Here is a 22,651-nt window from a genome sequence, read left to right as displayed (position 1 = left end):
CATGTCTACTGCTATACTGACATTCACATCTAATTCAAAACTTTGTTGTGCCTTAATTATGTAGTGCATATCATATGGGAGTTATGTAGCTCCACTTTTCCCTTTTTAATAGAATTATAACTGCAATATGCATGACTCTGCACACTATGACTAAGGCACAAATAATAAAATGTTATGCTTAAGATATTACCCAATTGTCAGATGATGTGGCAAATTTGTAATGTCCCTGGAGCCTGGGGTTGGAGAGAGTGCAGGACTTAGATTCCAACATCAAGGGAGAGGCTCCCGGAGGGTGAGAGTGCTGCCTTGTGTCGGACCTTAAGGTCACCATTCCTTCGGCTAATGCCCCTGGCATCACCTTCCTCCTTGACTTCAAACACCCTGGCTACGCTCCTAGACCATGTACCAATAAGCACTAATAATGCAGAAAAATGAAAACCAAAACAGATGGGCTCCAATAGAGGTGGGGATTACTCAGCCCTATCCAGGGCTCTATCTACACCCCTGGGCGCTGAGATGTGAATCCCGAGCTGTTTTTTTCTCAGCATAAAACAAAGGCAGGAGGTGAATAAAACAGTTGCAGCAATATGTTTACGTGTGCCAGAAATGTTTATGGCAAGGTTCCAATAATTTCTTTTTAGATGTGAGAGGATAGGACTGGATTTTCACTGAACCCTCCTTCGAATTGTGGCTTTTGTATTTTATTTTAAAGTCTTACATACTACAAATATGCTGACCTCTATGAACACTGTTCACATATCTATGGCACGCAGTTTATGGTGCTACAGTACACTAGTTGGTTACAGTGAAACCAAGAAGTACTGTATGTTGGACATGTAACTTGCATATAATGTGTCATACAGAGGCACCAATGTCTTGCGCCGCTGACTGACACAACAGGGCAACACACTGCTGTGAGGGCATGCTCGGAGGTTTGGCTATGACCTCTCACTCTGGTAAAAAAAACCACACTATAGCCTTTTATTTGATTATGCACAAGCCCTCAAGGCTCAAAGAATATGTGTCAGACGCTGCTTAAAAGTCTCCCTGAACAATTAACCACACGCCATGGAAAATGCCCAACAAAAACACCCCCAAAACCTCCCCCAACCGTCTCAACTGGGGACTCGCTGTGAACTCCTGCGAACCCTGGGAAATCATGAGAAGAAATCTAGACAGTGCTAAAACCCACAAACGTCTGAGTGTCTTTGGCCTGGCAAAGCAACAATTAATTGGATTTGGTTGGAAAGAAAATGTAACTGTGACGCTCAGAAATGACAACTGGGAATGCCAATTAGAAGAACAGTAAATTTTAAACAATGGGCATTTCAAAATAAAATTGAAAAAAAAATGGTTTGGATGAGCCCCTCCCTGACTGAGTGAGTGCGATGAAGTAAGGGTTGGATGTGCGGCCCTGTTGTTCACTCTTCAGCTACTGTCTCGGGTCACGTTGTGCTTTTATGGGGCAGCTGGTCAGAAACTTGCTTTAAATTACCCCGAATAACAAATCGAGCTCCATGTGTTTTTGATGGGCCGGGAAAGAAAAGCTAACAGTTAAGGAGACTAAATGAACCACAAACGTCCAATTACGTCTCAGGTAGAAAATTTCAGGATTTTGGTTATCTAATGAAAATATTGTCACTAGACTCATTTCCTACGTGGTGCCAGAAAGGTAGAAGAGAAAATGTGTTAACAGTATACTGAGGGTTGACTCTTTAACTCTTGGTGAGTTTGTGTCTCCAGCTCAGGTTTCAGGGTGACTGTTTTTATATCGGGGCCACGCTTACCTCAACCTCTGACGGTCTCTTTTGGCCAATTCACAACCAAGTGCCAGTGAACAAGCAGTGACATGGATTATGTTTGCTCATTACCGTGACTTTTTTGGCAAACGAAAAGTAAAACTGTAGGGAGATAGTTGATGAAACACATGTATTTGCTTGTGTTTTTGTTTTTAAGTCTAGTCTACTCCACACCTGGAGGAGATTGGATAGAGTAGATATTTATATTATAAAGATTATGACAGTTTATGACAGGAAAGAGTTTTATCATAGGAAATAATAAAAAATGGAAGCTATCCCTTTCCTTTGTTTGAGCTAGATTAGAATTTAAATTCAGTCAAGATAAGCTAACAGGGTAGTGGCGACAGCTACATGTTTACCATCCAGGCATATTGCCTTCTAAATCTTGACAGGAGAGAGTGCCGTGATGAAAGCACATCACCACAATTTAGCTAAATGATTATTTTCAGAAGTTATTCAACAAGACCAATCTAGTTCTAAACCAAAATTCAGGACATTCTGGACAAACATGTTGAATGGTTGATTTTGTTTTTTTTTTTCCAAAAAGGAGAATTAGACAGAACACTGGTTCATCCCTTAAGTTAAGTCTCTTTTGAATGTTTCACAGGTCTGAAAATGAGTGAAAAAGCAGCCAATGTTCAAAATATGTCGTAGGATTTATGGTTTTTGAGGTTTACTCTCATCTTTTCCACTACAATGTCAGCAGTAGGACCTTCTGTCCTCCTCCACACCTAAACACCTTTCTGTAAGCTCACCTGGCCTGGCCTGAAAGGAGAGCGCTTGAACCAACTGTACCGTGGCCCCCGTGCAAACACAGTGTGTGCGTAACAGCCTCATTCATGTTTACTGTAAGTGGAAGTCTTTGTCATGTCTGTTTACTCAGTCTTTCACATCTTTCACACTTGAATCCACATATATATTAGAAACCTGACGCTAACATGTTCGTTGTTCTCATTAAACCTGAAAACAGACACACACTAAGTCAAGCAGACAGTCGCAAACAGACGCACACACTGTTCAGCCTGACAGTTTATCATGTTTGCTATGCTTTAGTTTATCTGCTGCATGGCAACTTAAGCTGACCGTGCCTTTTATTCACAGCTGGGTTTGACGAATATTTGGGGTGTTTTAAAACCAAAATCTCACCCGTCCAATGAGTACCCAGTCTAAGACTAAGATGATGTCACTGTAGGGCGTTTCCTCCTTGTGGAATGACAAGCGAAGATAAATGGCAGTGTAACAATTCCAACACCTGGCTGTCAGATTGAAGACAAGATAGCCATCGACAGTAAATGTTATATAAAGGTAGATGGAGAGAAGACAGTGCAGTCATCTTCTGTTATGTTCTAGCTAGTTACATTTTGCGAAGCATACCGAGACACAATAAGACACAAGATCATGCGTGTGTTGATTAATCTGTTTGGTCACATGACTAAACAGACTGTGGGTGGAAGACTGCCTGGCAGCACTGAGAACTGTCGGTGAGATGAAGGAGCACCCAGATGGTACTTCCAAGCAACCACCCGACAGCCCTGAGGTTATAGGTGGGGTTTGCGCTGTAGTCGTGCAGCTGTACTGGTATGTCACCTGAACTTTTCTCCGACCTCACCCTCAGCCCACATAGGTGTTTATGCCTTAACGTCCGCATTCTCTTACAGACAAGTCATAAACTGGAATGTTTTCATGCTTACTCAGGTCTGCTACTGATGTTGGACAAATTAGCTAGGTTACAGTTGAGTTGTAAATGTAGTCAATGAGTTGTAAAGGACTTACATAAGTTCTAACTAATGCCAGTGTTATAAAATGTTCACAAAAAAACTCTAACACGCTAATGTAAAGTAGTTATCTTTACTGTTTTCACAATTTTAGTACATTATAATGTTTACTAAATACAGAAGCATTTAAATTAAGTATTGGTGCTAAAAGAAAAGTCAAGTGACCACCAGTTTTATTAGGATTGAACTTTTTGGGACCAATAATGTCTATTATTTTTCGAGAACCATTGATAATGCTGCTAAAAATTAAAGATGAATTTAATGAATTGTGCATAAAGGCCATTAACTGAAGTAGCTCACACGTGCTGAGAATAGTGTGAATATAGAGTACTGTTCTCACAGAACTGAAAAACTAAGGATATGTAGCACAGAGTTATAAGCTAAGGCTAGCTAGCTTGGTCAGCTAGATGTTTTCCTTGGGATACACAGATACCTGCACATTAGTGAAAGTAACAAACATATGATATACAGATACTGCACTAACTCTCCATACTTGCTCCACTGTGGTATTATTTTTTTTTTTATTCTTTTTTTTTGGGGGGGGGGGGGGGGGGGGGGTTCTATGTTATGTTTGCACCAACTTGGAGATATCTGTGTCTGCATGATGCACCCATACAGTCATGGATTCACCTTGCTAAGGCCTTATTCATGCAGGACTATGGACCAGTCAGTAACCCCCACTAGTTGCTAGGGAAAAGTCTGTGCAATTTGTGAGAGGTATACGGGGCTGCACTGAAAACCTTCTTGCTTTGGTCACTAGCACTTTGTAAGGAAGACAGCAACTTGTCTGCAAACACTGGCAAAGTATTCACCAAATTCTAGTATAACTGGGTAAAGTATGATGGAAACCATAAATGGAGACTGTTCATCTTCAAAGTCAAAATTGGGCCTTTGAAATGTGTTAGTTGTAGCAGTGAGGCCCAACCTTTACTCTGAAGGTGAACAGTCTCTGTTTCCAGTTTGCATTGCACTTCTTCAATTTTCTGAACAGGTTGGAGAATAAATGGTGGATATTTGTAGACAAGCTGACGTCCTCCATGGAAACTACAGGTGACCCCAGCAAAATGCTAGTGACCAAAACAATCACAAAAAGGGCTTTGGTGCAGCACCTTTGTTGGGACCAATTTCAACTAGCAGCAGCCAACGAATTGGGCAATATACCAAATTTTTCCCTAGTGATTGGAGATTTCTAGAGGTTCACTTACTGGTCTCTAGATCTAGGTGTTTGATGCCTAACCAAGTTAATACCATGATTCAAAGTCTATTAAAGTTTCTCGAGTGACATCCTACACACATTGATCAAGAGTTGTCAGTTGTATTACACATGTTACAACCATGGTTGCTAGGGAAATGTGTTTTACCCTGACTAGATGGCAGCAGCAACAGTGGCTGTTGCTGAGAGAGATTAGTTCTGGGTCCTGGGGATAGCTTCGGTTGTTATTTCCACAGTTGCCTATAGTTTTTTCCTGTGTCTACAAACACTTGTTAACTACTAGCTGAGCAATATAAAAACTTGAAAAACTGTAACACAAACCAGAAATGAAAGAAGGTTCATCTTCAAAGTAAAAGTTGAGCCTCAGTGCTGCAGCCAACATGTTTCAATTTTTACTTTGAAGACAGATGGTCTCCATTTCTGGTTTGTGTTGCACTTTTTCAGGTTTTACTACAGCTCAGCTAGTAGTTTACAAGTGTTTGTAGACAAACATGAAAAACTTTTCACAGTTTAACTGCAGCTCAGGGACTAGCTGGCCGGTGTGTGTAGACAATTCTGCCACTTCCATTCAAACCACGATTGCAGCAGTATGCTAGTATGCTTGCCAACCAGTTGGGGAATACACATTTTTTGCTAGCAACCATTGTTTGAAAGGGGGTCACTGGCAGGTCTGTTGGCCTGCGTGACTGGGGCTTTAACAATCATTTTGCCAGCGACTGCCATCAACCTCCAGCAACTACCAATAACCAGTCAGGCAATACTAATTTTCCCCTCACGACGAAAGATTACTGGATGGTCACAGACAGTTCTCTAGGCCGGTGTGATTGGGGCCTTATTCATACCATGACTGTCACATGTCCAAAATGATAGACAAGTTAACATCAGAGGGTTAATCACATGTCTGCAAAACATCAAAAGGACTGACTTTCTTTTGAAATTAGCCTCAAGTTGTCATTTGAGCAACTGCAGTTTTTGGCACTCCCACACTGGCTTAATTTTTGAGCCCCAAAAGTTGGTAATACTTGATGACTTGTCACTGATGGTATTTATTTATCATTATCAGGAGAAAGACATTGTTTATTCATCAAACCAGTCGACTTTGGTCAATTAGCAACTTTAACATTTTGATAATGCACATAGGACAATGACAACAAAAGGTTTATGGTCTGTATGAAATAAATAGCAACTTTGCCCATTTACAGCTTGGCTGAATAAAACAAAAACAAGAGGGTTAATCTTCATATTAAAAAGGTATACAGATGAGCTGTGATACTCATGAACTCACTAATTCCTCAACAAAAATGCTCTCCTTTTTAAATAAAGCTTTTCAGTTTTAATATGTACCTTCAAGAGCCTGTTATAGTTAAATAAATAGAATGCTTTCCATTTTTAACATGCACATCCAATTTGCCTGGGGAAAGTATTTACACTTCACTGATCCTACTTGTCCACCAAATTCTCCACTTTTGTCTCAGCTAAACAGTTCTTTCTCTCATACATACACAAATGTACAGTCACTCTTGCAGACATGCTGCACCTATTTACTATTAACACAATATCTAAACCTATGGAAAGTGATCAAAATGCTAACGGTGAACATGGAATCCCATGTAGTGTGAAAGAAGAAACAGTCCAAACACCACATCTTAACTGGGGGAGGAAGGGAGGGAGGGGGGAGCTTACAAAAACTTTTTGTTTACAATTGATCATGCACTGTATAAATTCTTTGTGTTATTTGGCTTGAGAGTGTGTAATCAGTGGCTTCAATATCTACTTATTTCCTTTAAGTGAACAAAGAAAAGAGTAATATTTCCTGTGACAAATAAGCAATCCTACCAAATAATCTCTAACAATATTTAAGTCTTTCCCCCAGGAATCGTCACTGTCCTACAATAAGTGGTTTTACTATCTTTTCAGTAAGCTTCCACACATAACCAGGAGCTACTGCAAGGAGGTGTTTCTTCTGTCATGTCCATGTTAGCGTAGGTCCTGGCCATCCATCGCTCTTCAGGTTGAGATGGGCAGTTTATTCTGCGCTAATGTTAGCTTCCTCTTCTGTTTTCATGACGCAAAATAAGAGTTCTGCATGGAGTAGAGGCGGTCGATGGGGTTCCCCACGCGGGCCTGCAAGGAGTTGACTTCTGACGATGCCATGAAGCAGTCACTGAGGCTGGTTAAGGACGTGTCACTGTCTATGTCATGGAATGCAGAATCATTACCTGCAGAGAGCGGATACGGAAAAAGCCGTCAGGATTCAGAGGCAAAGGCGTCATTCAAAGAGCACAACACCCTACTCTGGCTGTGAAATCGGTGTAATCTTGTATTTGAGATTTATAGCAGCGTTGGGAAATTATAATTACTAATAGTCCCTTTGAGAAACTGCTGTTATGTGTCATCACAAATGTGAGAACTGTTTTGTTAGATATCATCAAAGCTCACTTTTTGCTGCGCTCACTGGGACAATTGCGGTCTGTGAGGGAGCATGTAAACAAGGGGCATCCTCCTAAAAGATCTGGTTAATAGCAACTGTTTACGCCTTTCATAAAACCTCAACATGTTATTTCTCTGGAGGGAATAGTTAACTTTATTACACTCTGGATCTTAATGATAGTGTTGCACAAAATGGGGACAGTGTTTTGAGACATATCTTTTAATGCCTTGCCAATATTGTTCTTTTCCCCAAACCAAAGGAGAGTGATGAGACTGGGGATTTGGTTCTTACTACCGAAGAGAACTAAATGGAGGCAAATTATAAGGAAGTTATGAACTTCAGGAAATGGTCCCTCTGGGACATGTTGAGGACATCGCTCGAAAATGTGTTATTCCAGTTACATCCTGTGGACTAACACTTGATTGACTGATTTTTTCTTTTTTCTTTTCCCCCCTCCCGCCTTTGTTTGCGCTCTAATTCCTTCCTTTATCAAACAGAAATCTGAGACTTGTTGTTTTCCAATTCTGATTCATTAGCTCACACGGTCTTCAATCATTATTTGCAGTGCATTTTATCTTAAGCTGCCCACATAGACCACATGTTTTTACCAACATTCGGAAACATCATCAGTAACGGGGCTGGGGGCAAGGAGTTAAAACCATATTAAACAGATTTGAAATTACACTTCAAAACCCAACGGCTTATGAGAACACTTGTGTTATCTCATGTGGGAGGAGAAGCTGCTCGTTCTTCTCTGTGAGCAACTTAAATCAGGGGGCTGTGGCCTGAGCACATGTCCCACACTGGGGAGCTTTGAGGTTGATCAAGGGACAGGCATGTGTGCGCTTTGTAAGCAGCAGTGGGGTTTTTGGGGGGTGTAGTAGTGTGTGTGTGTGTGTGTGTGTAAGGGAGGGGTGGGGGGTGGGGTAGATGCTCACCATATGGGTTCATATGGTCCCCGGGCATCTGTGGGGGGGTGAGCCCCTGTTGGAACGGGTCTGTGCTGTAACCATTCTGATCCATGGCGACCAGCTGCTGCTGCGGCGGAGCCAGCGGTGTGAAGGAGTTCATCATCCCTTCCATTCGATTAGACATCACCTCTGCAAGGCAATGAAAGCAAAGGGGCAAAGTTAATACAGCCAACAAGAAGACTTCAGATGAGTCTGCAAAATATTAAATGCCACTACGCAAACAGAGAGCCGGTGACGCTGACCAAGAGAAAACTACAGAGTAGGTACTTCCTGATAGATTCCTATTTGTACCCCAAATATGTGGATTGCTCGCCCTTGTTGTTTTTATGGAAACATACGGTAGTCCTCGCTGTGGCTTCTCTCCCATTTCCCTCTACAAACAATGCTCTTGGCTAACTGAATGTGGGACACAAAGTTCTTGTGGCTTCATCACTGGAGCCCATCCCCATTCGCTTTCCTTTATAGTGGTTAGGTGAAATGATGATGATTCATTTCATTTGGCTTCCAAACTGAATTTCCATTTTACCCTTCATGTGAAGTGCCCTTGTTTACACAGTGACATATTTGTAATTTGTAATTCAGCATCAGTAGCAAATACAGCTTTGATTAGAGCGCAGCGTAAGCGAGAGAAGAAAAGTTCCTGTTTTGAGATTAAGCAATTGGTACACCTTCTCCCTATTCCGATGTCAACATCAACAACAAACTATTGCCGCAATACAAACACTCTTGACCTACTTGGAGATATGTACAAATATCACTTTAAGCTTGGGGCTGCCAGAGACAATGGGCCTCCATTGTGTTTGCAGGGTATGTGGAGCATCGTACCTTGGCCAAGTCTTTGAGAATTCTGTTGTTCTTGTTGTTGCTGCTGTCTTCTTGCCAACTTCTTCATCTGAAACGAAGGAGTCAAAGTTGTGAGGAACTCCCAAAACTAACATGCTCTCTTTAATTTAAAAAGGATGCTCCTCGCTCTTCACCCTTGAATGAACTGCGTAAAATCTGTATCTGAGCGCACTTCATTGTCAAATATCAAAGGTTTTCACAAGATAATCATCAGAAAAGAGGAGGGCGTAGACATTTAATGCAAGAGTGAGCTAGATTTGCAGCTCCTTGCTCTTTTGCATTTGCAAAAGGAATGCAGTGATAAGTTTAACACACATAGTTGTGGTGATTTACTAGCTGAACTCTAAAATGGACCGAAGCTGCTTTTTTTGGGAGTGGGTAGGGTAAGGACACAAAATGCAATTTGTTTTGTGGTATTTGCTCTCACCTTAGCTCTCTGGTTCTGAAACCACACCTGGACCACCCGAACACTGAGTCCTGTCTCTGCAGCCAGAGTCTCCCTCACCTGAAAATCCAAACAAAATACTGTGAGCATCACACAAAAAACCGAAACGCTTCACAGCCCTCTGAAATCCCGTTCCGCCTTAACATAACTGCCACAGTTCCTAACAGCCGCACTGCTTCTTTGATTTACTTTTAAGTCAATGCTGACTGAATGCAGTGGTCTTTTTGGACCTACTGGTTATTGCCGCTTCAAAGTTCGGACCAAGTGCAGCGCCTGTTTTAGGGCCCGGGCTATGGAGGGAGTTCTCCTATCTCAGTGTGACATTTGGTGCAGACGGAGTGCGTTACACCAGACTGCCTCGGTTAACACAGAACAGAATGCTGCTTGCCACTTCAAAGCTGAGCTTTGAGGTGGGGGAGATTTTTTAATTTGAGAATTTTATTTGTCAAACTACTGTAGGGCTCGTGGTTCGCATCTCAACTTCTATCTAAACCCTTACCAGGGAATTAAAAAAACATAAATCTCAGATTTTCTTTACTCAGTTGCAGCTGGTTATTAAAGCTTTGTCTTACCTTTCTGCAGGGCTTTGAAGAGACCTCAAAAGAAGCCTTAAAGGCCCGTCTCTGTTGAGTGGTCAGAATGGTTCGTGGTCTTTTGGGCCTCCTTGGATCCTTGCTGTCATCCCCCTTCCCCTGGCTCCCTATGCCTTTCTCTGGCTTGATGTCCAACTCCTCATCGTCACTTTTCTCTGTAAAGAGAATCAGTTCTCTGTATCATGAGCACAAGCTTGAACTGCCTACACCCTTATTTTTTTTGTCTATGACAGTCTGCTGATAAATATATTTTCATTCTTCCCTATTTCAAGAGATTCACACACCACAAGTGCCTAATCAAAGGAGACACATGTGTTTTTGATACATTATCAATTTATTACAAAAGGAAAAGGCCTCATGTATGATTAGACCTACAGACATCTATGGAAAGCACAGTGAAATATGCACATTTGTCACTGAACTGGACACAATGTCACTAGTAAATTATTACTCTCAGCTTTCTCTGATTTACACAGAATCAATCTCTGATAAGAGTACTACATCAAGTGCAACATGAAACAGGCAATGAGTACATATGGGAAATGCATCTCCTGCAACACAATATGTAAGATAGTCTCGATTCAAACTTAACCTTAAAATAATGACGGAATTTATACACTTTGCTAAACTTTAACTGTCAAGGGCAGGATATTAAAATCTGGGTCAGTAAAATTGCTATCATTTATATATATATATATATATATATATATATGTGTGTGTTCAGACGTTAAATTGGGACAGAGCTGTCTGTTGGGAAGCCCCACCATATTCACTTTTCACTGTTATCAGGGAATATTATGACAAGCACCCACTGATATTGATATTGCTTAGGCGAGATAATGTCCATTTTGCTTCACAGTTTTTACTTGTTTCAGTGAAGTCACCTATCTTTCTGATGCAGCAACCCACTGCACTCATGGTGTCGCAGACTATATAATAATATAACAGTTATTTAAATAAAATGCAACATGAACAACTGTAAACATAATGGAACAAAAAGAAGGACTATATTTCACAGAACTTGAATTTGTATTTTTCTGTCTAATTCTTTAAAGAATAGCAACAATTTCATCACTAATTTATTTACACCATTAGCTCTATCTGGATTTAGAGTAATTAAAATTGAGCAAAATATAAATAATTAATGTGTTAGCCCTGCGACAGACTGGCGACCTGTCCAGGGTGTACCCCGCCTCTCGCCCTATGACAGCTGGGATTGGCTCCAGCGCCCCCCGCGACCCTGAAAAGGATAAGCGGTAGCGAATGGATGGATGGATGGATAAATAATGAATGTTTCATAGAGTTTTCCGTTTCCTGAGACCTGATTTTGTTTAATAACTGAAAATAATTGACCTGCTAATCTGCTTCCACAACCTATGAGTTAATTATACTAAATGCTATTTAAAAAGAGGCAGGCCCACTGAGTAAAGAAGCATTTCCATCAAGCTAAGCTAAACTGTGAAGCCAGCAAGCATGGTTTGAACAGAGTATCAGACCAACTCAAATAAGACAGTAGTTTGAAAGCTAATTTACTGAATTGCAAGTTGTAATAGGCTAAATATCTGCACATGATGCAATATTATATAATGTAACACCACATAATGCTTTATACATAAACTGGTTTGGGCTGGTCACATCCTTTAGCTGATTGCTAGTAGATGCTGAAAAAACAAAAAACAAATGACGATAGAATTTTTATTATTCAGTTATTACATTTAATTTTTTTTTTTCATATGAGGCTAAAAGAAAGTGTTTACAAATCAAAACTACAATTGCTGTTAACAAACCCCAATGACTTCAGGGCGCAGGCGCATGCTTGATGGCTTATTGTCTCCTGTCATCTGGTTCTGATATGTAACCAATGAAAACCTACATTTCATCTGCCACATGCCGAGGTTAACCTCTATTCATGTCAACATTTTCTCCATCTTTAAATTCTGAGACATGCACAAAAGACATGCCTGTGCGATACACTGGGATACAAGCAAACGAGGAAGACGTGGAGCAAATATTCCCACAAGTTGACAAAAGTTGACACAGGCACAGATGTATTTGACAAATTCCCTGCTTTTGTGCATGTTTAAATGCGAGCCAGATGGTAGTGAACAGCGAGGCTTGGCAAGATGCCTCAATGTGTATGGAGGCTATAGGAGAGGAACACTAGAGCTGATAAGAGTGGAGGTGCAGGCTTTCTGCAGAAAGGCCTCAAATCCCTCTGTCACTCACCGTGATACAGTGATTTAATTCTTTCCAGCACCAGATCCTGCCCACGCATGGAGCACCATTAATACAGGGTGGCTTGGCTTTGTCCTGCTTCCACTTCCTACTGTATCATAAACTTACGCTCCCTGCTCGAATGAATGCTACAAAATCAGCCACTGAAAAGCTGCAGATGGAGCTACGCTAGACCTTTTACGGCCTGGGCTGTAAGCAAGACCTCAGATGTCAATACATCTAGTATCTAGAACTGCTTTATTCCTTTGCTATTAACAAAACTAAAACTAAATCAAGTAAGATTCAGAACCAGGTTCCTCGTGGAGGACGTCTTAGGTGGCCACAGCTGTGATGGGACAGAGCATACAGAATACAACACCCTGGTGCCATTTGACGATCGCACCACAGTGTCGTTCTCACTCTTGTGTGAGAGGGTGCAGAAGGCTCACCTGAGTCTGAGTCATCCGGGCTGACCGAGCTGAGTAAGTCTTTCTCCCTCTCGTAGTCAATCTTGCAAAGCAGCTGACCCTCCTTCAGAACAAACTCATCGCCCTTCCTCAGCTGGCGGTCGCACACGCAGCAGCAAAAGCAGTTCAGGTGGTAGACGCACTCCAGAGCACGCATCACAAACTCTGTGGGGGCGATTTTCTCCATGCAGCCGCTGCACTTGGTTGCAAACAACCTATAAAGAAATAAAAGAGAATATGGTAGGAAGTGTGGTGATTTAAACAGAACACCCAAACCGAATTTTGCTGTTCAAAGCAGCACTTGTGAAAAAGATAAAAATAACACAAGTAAAAAAACATGCATTTTCTAAATGGAGGTATTTATTGTTAAGGGGGAAAGAAAATCCAAAGCTACGCGACCCTGTGTTAAAAAGTGATTGCCCCATAAGCCTAATAACTGGATGCAGTCAAGCATCTTTTACAGCGTTGTGCAGGAATTTTGACCCACTCTTCTTTGCAGAATTGTTGTAATTCAGCCACATTGAAGGGTTTCTGAGCATTAACCGGCTTTTTAAGGTCGTGCCACAGCACCTCAATCGGATTCAGGTTAGGGCTTAGGTCACTCCAAAGTTTTTTTTAAGCCATTCAGAGGTGGACTTGCTGGTGTGTTTTGGTTACCTTTGTCTATCATTAAATTTTGTTGGATGACCGGAAACATCTAAAGTGTGACAAATATGCAAAACACTAGGAAATCAGTGAGGGGGCAAACACTATTTCACACCACTGTATACTTATATCTGGTTTGATTATGACTGTTTCAGTATCTTGGTCCTGTGTAGTGTCCAGCTCATTTGGCCTTCCAAAATATTTAACAATAGCCTGGAAGGCTTTACGACAAATTATTATTCACACTTCCATAAGCATAGTCCCATCTAGCCCGTTTTGGTGTTTTGGATGTAGTTATTTCAACTGCCAGGGAACTTCTATAAACCTCACCAAAACAAAGGCTCGAAACCAAACATAACAAATCAGGCTTCTTCAATTGGATCTTATCAAACGAATAGTTTGTCTAATCACTGCGCAAAGGACAATGAAACACAAAATGTAATCCATCCTCGGCAACACCAACATAAAAAAAGAAATAGACACTGCTTTATATATCTGCCTACTTTAATTGCCAATTGTAAAGTTCTACTTCTTAACTTTTGCATTCGGTGTTAATTAGATTTTTCTGCATTGTAATCATCTTTAATTTGAATGTAATTTCTAAGCGTTGGTTTCCCTCCACCGTTCCTTATATCTTAAGATTTATTTGAAAGTATTTATGTGCCACTTCAAGTTATCTCAACAAACATAATTTAAATTCGGAAACTGAAAATATTGCAGGGACCTCTCTCACCCGACAGTAATTACGTGCACGATGAGAGTTGAAGCTATTCTTCCTCGGGGACCTGAATGTTCAACAGGTCTTACCAACTTACATCTCTGCCTATCTGCTAATTGTCCAGGGTTACAGTGTTTGCCGTGCAGCGAAAGAGGTGCCTCCTTTGGCAGCTAGTCATCTGTTAAAATTTTAGGCTGAGCCCAGCCTTGCATCATTCCAAGTGAGCTCAGTCATGGGGACTGACCCCAACCCCCTCACAAGCCTGACCAAACCCCCCCCCCCAAAAAAAAAAAAAAAAAACAGGCTAGATCATGCTCCAGTGCAGCAACTACTAAACCCTGATGATCTTAATCAAGCCTTTGTTGGCAGTTTATGCATTTCTTTCATATCCACACAATGCTCTATATGCATCAGATATCATATCATGATTCATTGCTGGTTAGTGGGCCTGGTCTGTCTGTATCTCATCTTACTGTCTAATATCGTGCCTCTGTGGCGCAACACTGCCTCTATCACCATTTCCTAGACAACACTTCCATCTTCTTTTATGTGCTTTCAGGAAGATGTTTGCATTGTTTTATTGGTGACTGAGTGGCATTTAATTTGCCCTCCGTTGTTTAGAAGAAGCCACATTAAATGGAGCAAGGAGGCAGGGAGTGTGGTTGATCTTGTCCAGCCGTAAAGCTGGATTTATTAGTGGCCTCTTTGTTTGCCCTGGTCTGGAAGACAGCTGGCAACCGCCTATCTATTTGTGGTGAACATCTATTTCATTGTGCAAGGCAGGGAGGTAGTGAGAGGAGCAATTGACATCATCTGCTGGTTCGGGACGGGGTTGAGCGATAGTGATGAATATAATGTGTAAATATGAGAAGAGGGGAAACCAAAGGGTGGTTTTGTTATGGTAATGGTGTTATAGGTACTGATTGAGTAGTGATATGGTGTGTGCGTGCGTGTGTGTGTTCACACATGTAAATGCATTTGTATGAACAGCTGTGTGCACGCTGGTAGCAAGTTTGGTTTTTGTTGTTGCCTCTGCAGCTTTCTAAAATAATTGCTTCACTGCTGCTCATCAGATCACAATCGGGAGAGCTACATTTTATAACATCGTAATCACTTCACAACAATTAATAGCCTATTTTACTAGTTTCGAGATATCCATCCATCTATTCATCATAATGAGCATTACAACCTGGATCCATAAACTAAGGATGGTTAGACAGAGCATCTTCTTTTCTTTATAAAACAACAGAGATGTCAGCCCAGGCACTCTCTGGGTTCATAAAATCCTTTAATCTTTCATTTATTACAATAAGTTAAGAAGATTATTATTGAACTATGGAAAAACCTCTAGGATAATCCCCTGAAAAAGAAATTTCGGCATGTTTCTCAAACAAACATGGATCTTGTTTAACTGACCTGCCAACCTGGATCGGTTTTCTAAACAAACTACCCAGTTTGGCTTATAAAAAATAAATTAGAAAAAACATTTAGAACATTAGAAAACATTTTAAACACTGACTTATTCCCGCAAACGGCGCATTAATAGGCCAGTTTCTAGGTTTTAGAAGGATCGTTATAGGCTGGGCTCATCTTAAGGAGGCGATGGGTTTGTCAAGACAAAGTTCCAAGCTCTAAGTCTGTTTGGCTAAAGGTTGCCAGCTTAGGCTCAGAGAGAGCGCAAAAAGTTGAGGAAATGACTTATTAGCGCGGTTTTGATATGTCCAGCACTCCGTATTCACCTACGACCGCTCTCTAAAATCTTCTCATCTAGATGAAAACATTCTCATTCAGCCCTCTTTCCTTTCTTCTTTCTCCTTTGCCGAGTCTAATCTTGTAAGCCATTATTTTTCTATTTCCCCTCTCTGTCACTTTGCATTATTTTTGCTGCTGTAATTCCCATTCGTCCCTTCTGGAATCTTCCTGTCCTGCTTTGTCCTCGGGTCTAATCCGGACTTTCTGCCTGTTTTCAGTCCCCGGTCCCCTTTCTCAGTGGGGTTCAGATGGAAAAGCCATGCATGACGCCCCTTCTATGGCAACCACACCTCCACAGGAAGGCAACGCCGACTTTTCGGATGGGCAGAGAAGGCCTTTGAGAAGCTGGCAGCAGAAGTAAATCCTTCTCTAAGGAACAAGGAGAATTAGCAGGGAGCAGTGGACTAGGGATTTAACCCTACCCCTCTCCTTTGAAAGGCACAGTCAGTCCCACTCCTGCGGCTAGCCACAATCAAACAGAGGAGGAGTGGGGAGGTGGCAGCGGAGAACACAAACTCCCTGAATGACACAAGCAGTGGATTGTGGAGGAGCCTAATCCCACTTTAATACCTTTCCAAGTTCAGCTGCTAAAGAATGCTCTTTAAAACAACACCACTGTGTGAGCAGTGAAGGTTGACCAGAGGGAGGCACGCCATTCAACCTCCCTAACATTACCTGATTAGTGGTTTGAGGAACAGGCCGCTGCCAACAGGAGACAGAGAGGGAGATGTAAATGATTATTTTATATATAGAGAGAAAAACATATCAACAGGCGGTATTTAACTGGAAACTGCACCAAGAAAGAGACACCGCTCCCTGCACTGATCTACAGGGATATTAAAGATATCAAAGAAGATGTAGCTGCGACTGAAAATCAGACCTGAACTGATTTAAGTGATCAATTACCACTTTGTCCCTCTAGCTGATCCCAGTGACCAATCACATTAAAGCTTGTATCCACCTAAAATCCACTTTCTGGACGTTGAGCTGCTTTCGGTAACTTGACTCCCAGTGTTGCAGAGGTGAACCAGCATCAGTATAAAAAGACACCACAAAGGGGACCACCAGCGCGACAGTCGCGTCCCGGCTCTCGCCTTTCCTCCTCCCACACCTGAGCGCACAGATCAAGTGATGAGACCCTCCCGTGTGGATCAATGGCTGCATCTCAAGCCAAGAGAACTGTCAATATTTACCCAGGCCTCCCCGGGACGGGACTCATAAATGAAAAGAAGAGGCCATCTCAGCACATACCTCACTCCCGGAGGAATCATTACATCCCTCTTTTTAATCCTGTGTCCACATACCTGTAATCCCTTGTCTGTTCTTTTTTTTTTTCTAAGGATGTCGCTCTCTCTCCGTGACAGATTATCACACTGCTGAGGCTTGTAAGGCTTGCAAGAAAATGCACAAAATGCAGCATCAACAACAGCAGATAGGACCCAACCCCCCAACCCCTCCACACACACACAAAAAGAACAATTATAAAGTGGGCAAAGGCCAGAAACAAGTGAACACTTAAAGTGAGTAAAGTGCAGCTGAGAAACGTCGGCCTCTGTGTCGTTCATCTTCTATCCTTTCTGTTTTTGCAAGCGCTTTGGAGAACTATCCACGCTCCCTTTGAGCAGATTATGGGCAACTTAAAGTGTGACAACATCTTAAGCTCTCACCACATGTTGCCAGTGATTGCCCTTCTACAGACATTACATTTAATGCTTCTGCTGCAGTGATAAGCATCAGGAGGACTGGATGGGATAAAAGGAAACCAGAAGAATAAGAGAGAAGGTTGGAGGGGGGCAGAGGGGATGAGTATGGAGCTGCTTATGCTGCTTGATAATCACGCTACATTTAGCAACACGTGCAATAGTCTCACCTAACTCCTCTTTTGCTATTGAACAACACTCTCAGAGACAGCAGAAGAATTTAGGAAAGAACAGCCAGAGCTATTATGTCACCACAGCCCTTCAAAGACAGAGGGGATGAGGATTATCCCGGCAGCAGCTGTAAGCTATTACTTTGAAGATGGGCTCTCGTGTTTGGGCAGGAAACCTGTGGCCATGCCAATCATGCAGAGGTGAGAGATGAGGCCTGTGAGCCAGGTCAGGAAAGGGCCCTCCGGACGGGATGGAGAAAATGACTTACTGGCTAAAGCTCAAGTCAGTCATTTCACAGACTGCCTGACACAGCTGATGAGCATGTTTCCAGGACTTTTTTACTTTCAAGGCAGACTAGTTCACTTAGATTTTTTGGTGGTTATGCTCATTCACATTCTTGCTAATAAGTCTTTTTTTTTTCTTCTTTTTTTTTTTACTTTAAAGCGAAGTATGTGAGTAGAACCAGTGTCCAGGCAGACTACATTAGCAGAAATACTACAGCACAAACCAGGATAAAACCAGAGAATATATAAAAGATAGCAGTAGCCTTTGTGACCTCTCCCAGCGAAACATGATATTCGTTGTCTTTTGATCTAATGGGGCTCATAATATAAAAAACAAACGTCGTGATGTATTCAAACACAGCTGCAACTAGCGATTGAGGTGATAAAATCATTGAGGAAGTCTTTCCTTAGGTCATAAATCAAGTGATAAGTAGAGTCCTTTTCTCACTCACTTCCACAGAATCAGACTTCTATTTAAAAACAGTGGAGTTGCCCCCTGCTGGCAATAAGAAAGAATGCAAGTTTGTTGCAAGTTGCCGCTCCACTGGCTTTTCCATCACAGTGAATGAAATGGATATGGAAAAAGTTACTAGCAATAACATTTTACACTGACCAAGGTTTGTAGGTCAGACTCTGATTTCTGTTTAAATGCAGGAGAAGTCAGTTACCTGTGGAAATGGTTAGCTTGGTTCAACCAAATTTAAAATCCACCAAACATGAGTCAAAAGGACAGAGCTTATCTGTTTTTGATGCGCTAATGCTACAGTAACATGCTGTAGCCCTGTTTTATCTAATATTTATTTTCTCGCGGATCTCAAAGAATTATCTTGACAAACAGCTAGTGTATCAAACGAAAAGCTTGTTTCTCCTTCACGTTTTCAGATTATATTCTGTCCTGTTTGCTGTCTGAAAAGCACCAAACTAATCCGTCACAGCAGAGACTTTCCAAACTGTTGAACAGCCACTATTTTAGTTTTTTTTTTCACAAGACACGCCTTAATAAGGGATAATTGGTTTTGTAGCAACTGTATCAAGAGCTTTGGCCATAGAAGAAAACATTTGATCCCCAGATGTTTAGCTACATGTGAAAGGGAGGACGGCAAACCTTTTCAACTTCGTCTCAGCATTGTGAAAATTACTTTGCTATGTACATTTACGCTGACCTCTGCACGTGGCAGACACACAAGCCTAAAAATAATCTGAATTTGGCTGATACGAGTGTTTGATTGCTTGCAGAGGGGCCTAATGATAAAAGCAGATTCGAATAAGGGGGAGCCTGTACATTAACGCACCATATTTTTGTGTGTAAAGCAGATAAAGTGTCATTGATTCTTTCACCATGAAAGGAGCCTGAAACAAACTTTCGGCCTGCGTGAGCAGTAAAGTGTTAAAAAGTAGTAGCGATGATGCCGTCTGCATAAACAACCTCTGTGGCTGACCTTGTTTCATAGTATCAGCATTTCTCTTTGGAGCATAGATTCATGGAGAGTAATGAAGCCAAATAAAAAGTGCCATGCTTCTGCTCCCAAAGGCCAGCTCCAGTCAGCTCTAAAAGCTGCTTAATCACCATCCCGTGCTTACTACATTAGCATAATAATGGCCTTTAAATTGAGGCTCTTTGTTTTTTAATTAAACTCCCAGCAGGTAAAAGTAAAACACATTAACGGGAAATGTGTACACCACTAATGGCCCAAAGGTGCCTTCTTCATCACGTAGCTCTGGCCACAGGGTTCTGCTTGTTTCCTGCACCGAAGCGCAGCACCGGCAGCCTGCGAGCTCACAGGGGAGGAATGAGACAAGCTGATTGCACTTGGCATAGCAAAGATAATAGCAGGAAGAGGTGTTCGATGTGTTCGAGTATGCATATATGCACCTGCCCTGCATCTCAGAGGGAGCGTGCGCGATAATAGCTGCTGAACAGAGCTACACTAAATCTGTAAAAAAAAAAAGGCGGATCTTACAGTGAATGTGGAGTCAAATGTTTCCAGGATCATCTATCCCACATGTCCACTATTGTGAAAATAAATACGGCCACTTTATTTCTATGGCAGCATGAGCTCCTATGTGCTGGAATGTACGGCTCCTCAGACGAGTCTCCCCGCACCCCCCCATGACTAGACGGACATCCCAGGCATATCTGTGTGTGAGGCTATACTGCACAGCTGCAAAAAGAAATCCTAACCCTTAAGTCATTATTCAAATGATCTCATTCCATGCGCCGTGCTCTTCACAGATTACGCAAATCCCGAAATACAGTTAAGAGAGAACGTGTTGTTCGAACAGACTGCCTCTAAACATGCAGACCACGTCTCAGTTTTCCTCGACTATGCTCTCGTTGAAAACGAGCGTTTCTGCTGTGTGGTATCAAGCTATATGGCATACGACAGAGTCAGTGCCATGCCGTGTTCAAGCTCTGTCTTGCAGCATCAGTTTACCCAGTGCCTCTCTCCTTTACACCGATCTGCTAATGAGTCACTAGGAAAACAGCGTGGAAATAATCCTCCGCTGCCACACAGGTAGAACAAAGCTCATGGAGTGAAAAGGACAGTGTATTGGGCAGCAGAGGAGGCTAAGTACACATCTAAATACAAGAGTAAGCAGGCGAGCACACACGATGCTGTTTGGACAGCTGGTCTTCCTGAGTATGTAAAATGAGTGCAACATCGCATTTAAGTACGGTTTTTAGAGCTCAGAGCAAACAATATGGTCACACGCCCCCGAGTGACAGTGTCAGTGAAGAAATTATGACACTGGAGATTTGGAGATTTATTCTTTTACTTATTCTTTAAAAACATTTTTTTTTTAAAAAGACAGTAATTTAAAAGGCGGTTTATTCCGCCTCCTGTAAGAAGCCATCACTGATAGATTTGACAGCTTTACGACACAGACACGAGAAGCAAGTCTGGACTGCTCCTGCTGAGACACCCGTAAAAATCACTCGCACCCTTTTTGTATATGTTTTAATAGCGCTGTTTGTCCGTCCTCCTTCCAGGCTGATCTGCGTGAGGTGAAGGGGACTATAGTGCTTATGCAGGACTGCGATCGACTGCTGCTTCTGAGGGAGCGAGCAGAACGGCGAGAGCGATGGCTAGTGAGTGTAATGGCTATCAGATGTTATATGACTACAGTTTAGCTTTTTTTTTCTTCGTAAGCAACAGTCAATTTGAAAAAGTTGCAGCAGCGAAAACAATTTGCATCTCACGTCCAGTAAAATAACACAGATTAGATTAAATCATGATGTGCATAATTACAAGAGGTTTGAAACACGGTCTAAGACACTTTACTTTCTTCATTATAAGAAAATAAATGGACTCGGCTTTCAGATTCAGCGCTGGAATGGTTAAAAAACAACATTTGGATTGGAGGGCTTTATAATTACTATTGACCCAGAGGTTCTGGGTCTAAGAAATAAAACAAACAGTAATATGAGGTGTTCAAAAGCACAAGTCTGCAAATATGCAAAGACAGGGTCTGGTGGAGAGCATCGCGCTTCGGCTTCTTTTCTCCGGCTCCTAATCTGTGGGCCTACACAATATTAAGACGGCTTTGGAGCCACTTGTGACCCAGCTGTGCACTAATGAAAAATTCCACAGCTCTGTGCGGAGGCCAGTGGAGCTTGACCCCTTTCCACCCTAAACCAAGCAATGTCCATCTTGAGGAGTTTACTAGGGCTCAAAGATACTAGATTAAAAGGTAGAAAAAGGAGAAAGAGAGACAATCTGGGAAAGTCTAGAAAAAAAAGCCCTTATGTGCTTCCCATCCTTTTCTTCCTCCAGTCTTTAGTATATTGGTGTGGAGTAAAGTGTTTGCCCAGGTTTTAATGGACAGAGATGATCTGGAGATCATTGTGACTGAGGATGGTTGCATAAGGGGGTCTCTGTTTACTTATCAGAGATTCGGCCTAAGCCCAAAATTACTTTGGAGCGAGTGAATGTGAGGCAACCGGGAATTAGACGTCGTTCACAAGATCCGGATCCATGTGTTTGTGATCCCTCTGCCCTTGATTCTCTGTGTCCGCGTCTCAACCGAGACAAAAGTCAGCACCATAGAAACAGATGTCTAAAGAACACCAAACATGAATGAGTCTGCTGACTGCACAAGCGTATACAGTGATAGCAAAGATGTTAACTACTTAGAAGGGTCAATAAGCAGTGAGAGTTTTTATAAGGATGTATACATTTTAGGCTTGTCTATCTTTCATTATCTTTTCTGTTTTTTTCCTCCTCCTTTGCATTTATTTATCTGAACTTAAAGATAATTTAAAGAACGCCCACTCATCTGCTTTACGTGCTATCATGTGGCCTCACAGATACACAGACATGCAGATAAGATCTAGGAAAAAAGCCAAGAAATGCAAGGGGGGGGGGGGGGGGGGAGAGACACAGACAAAAAACACACAATGAAAGGAAGATGGATGAAAATATGGCTCACATAATTTCATAAGAGTGTTTTTTAAAGAGCTAGTTGGGGATTTTAATTACTGTATAACATTGTTCACTGATATCAGAAGACAGTGGCGGCTGAACGATCGCAGCAGGATAGATCAGCAGAGCAGGATCAATAGCAAGCACTTTACCGGTCAACTCAAATTCTCATCAGAACGAATGATAATAATCCTCCTCTCCAGGGG

At 41.9% G+C, this 22,651-nt stretch overlaps 1 protein-coding gene across 2 annotated transcripts in view; it reads right to left on the bottom strand.

Annotated features, from left to right (window-relative positions):
- Positions 1-5,846: 5,846 nt before the first annotated feature.
- The window catches only part of lmx1bb (LIM homeobox transcription factor 1, beta b), a 47,063-nt gene continuing 30,258 nt past the window's right edge, over positions 5,847-22,651 (bottom strand). For both annotated transcript variants that reach the window (XM_026187335.1, XM_026187336.1), the window contains exons 4-9: positions 12,734-12,966; positions 10,050-10,225; positions 9,460-9,537; positions 9,015-9,081; positions 8,157-8,318; positions 5,847-7,006 (exon numbers count right to left, since the gene is read on the bottom strand). In XM_026187335.1, coding sequence (XP_026043120.1) covers positions 6,849-7,006; positions 8,157-8,318; positions 9,015-9,081; positions 9,460-9,537; positions 10,050-10,225; positions 12,734-12,966 — 874 coding nt within the window. In that variant the 3' untranslated portion in view covers positions 5,847-6,848. The remainder of the gene's footprint in view (positions 7,007-8,156; positions 8,319-9,014; positions 9,082-9,459; positions 9,538-10,049; positions 10,226-12,733; positions 12,967-22,651) is intronic.

Source organism: Astatotilapia calliptera, chromosome 12 (genome assembly GCF_900246225.1).
Source record: "Astatotilapia calliptera chromosome 12, fAstCal1.2, whole genome shotgun sequence".
NCBI classification, from domain to species: Eukaryota; Metazoa; Chordata; class Actinopteri; order Cichliformes; family Cichlidae; genus Astatotilapia; species Astatotilapia calliptera.
Note: the sequence above shows the minus strand (reverse complement) of the source record. Positions and strands in the feature narration are given on the sequence as shown.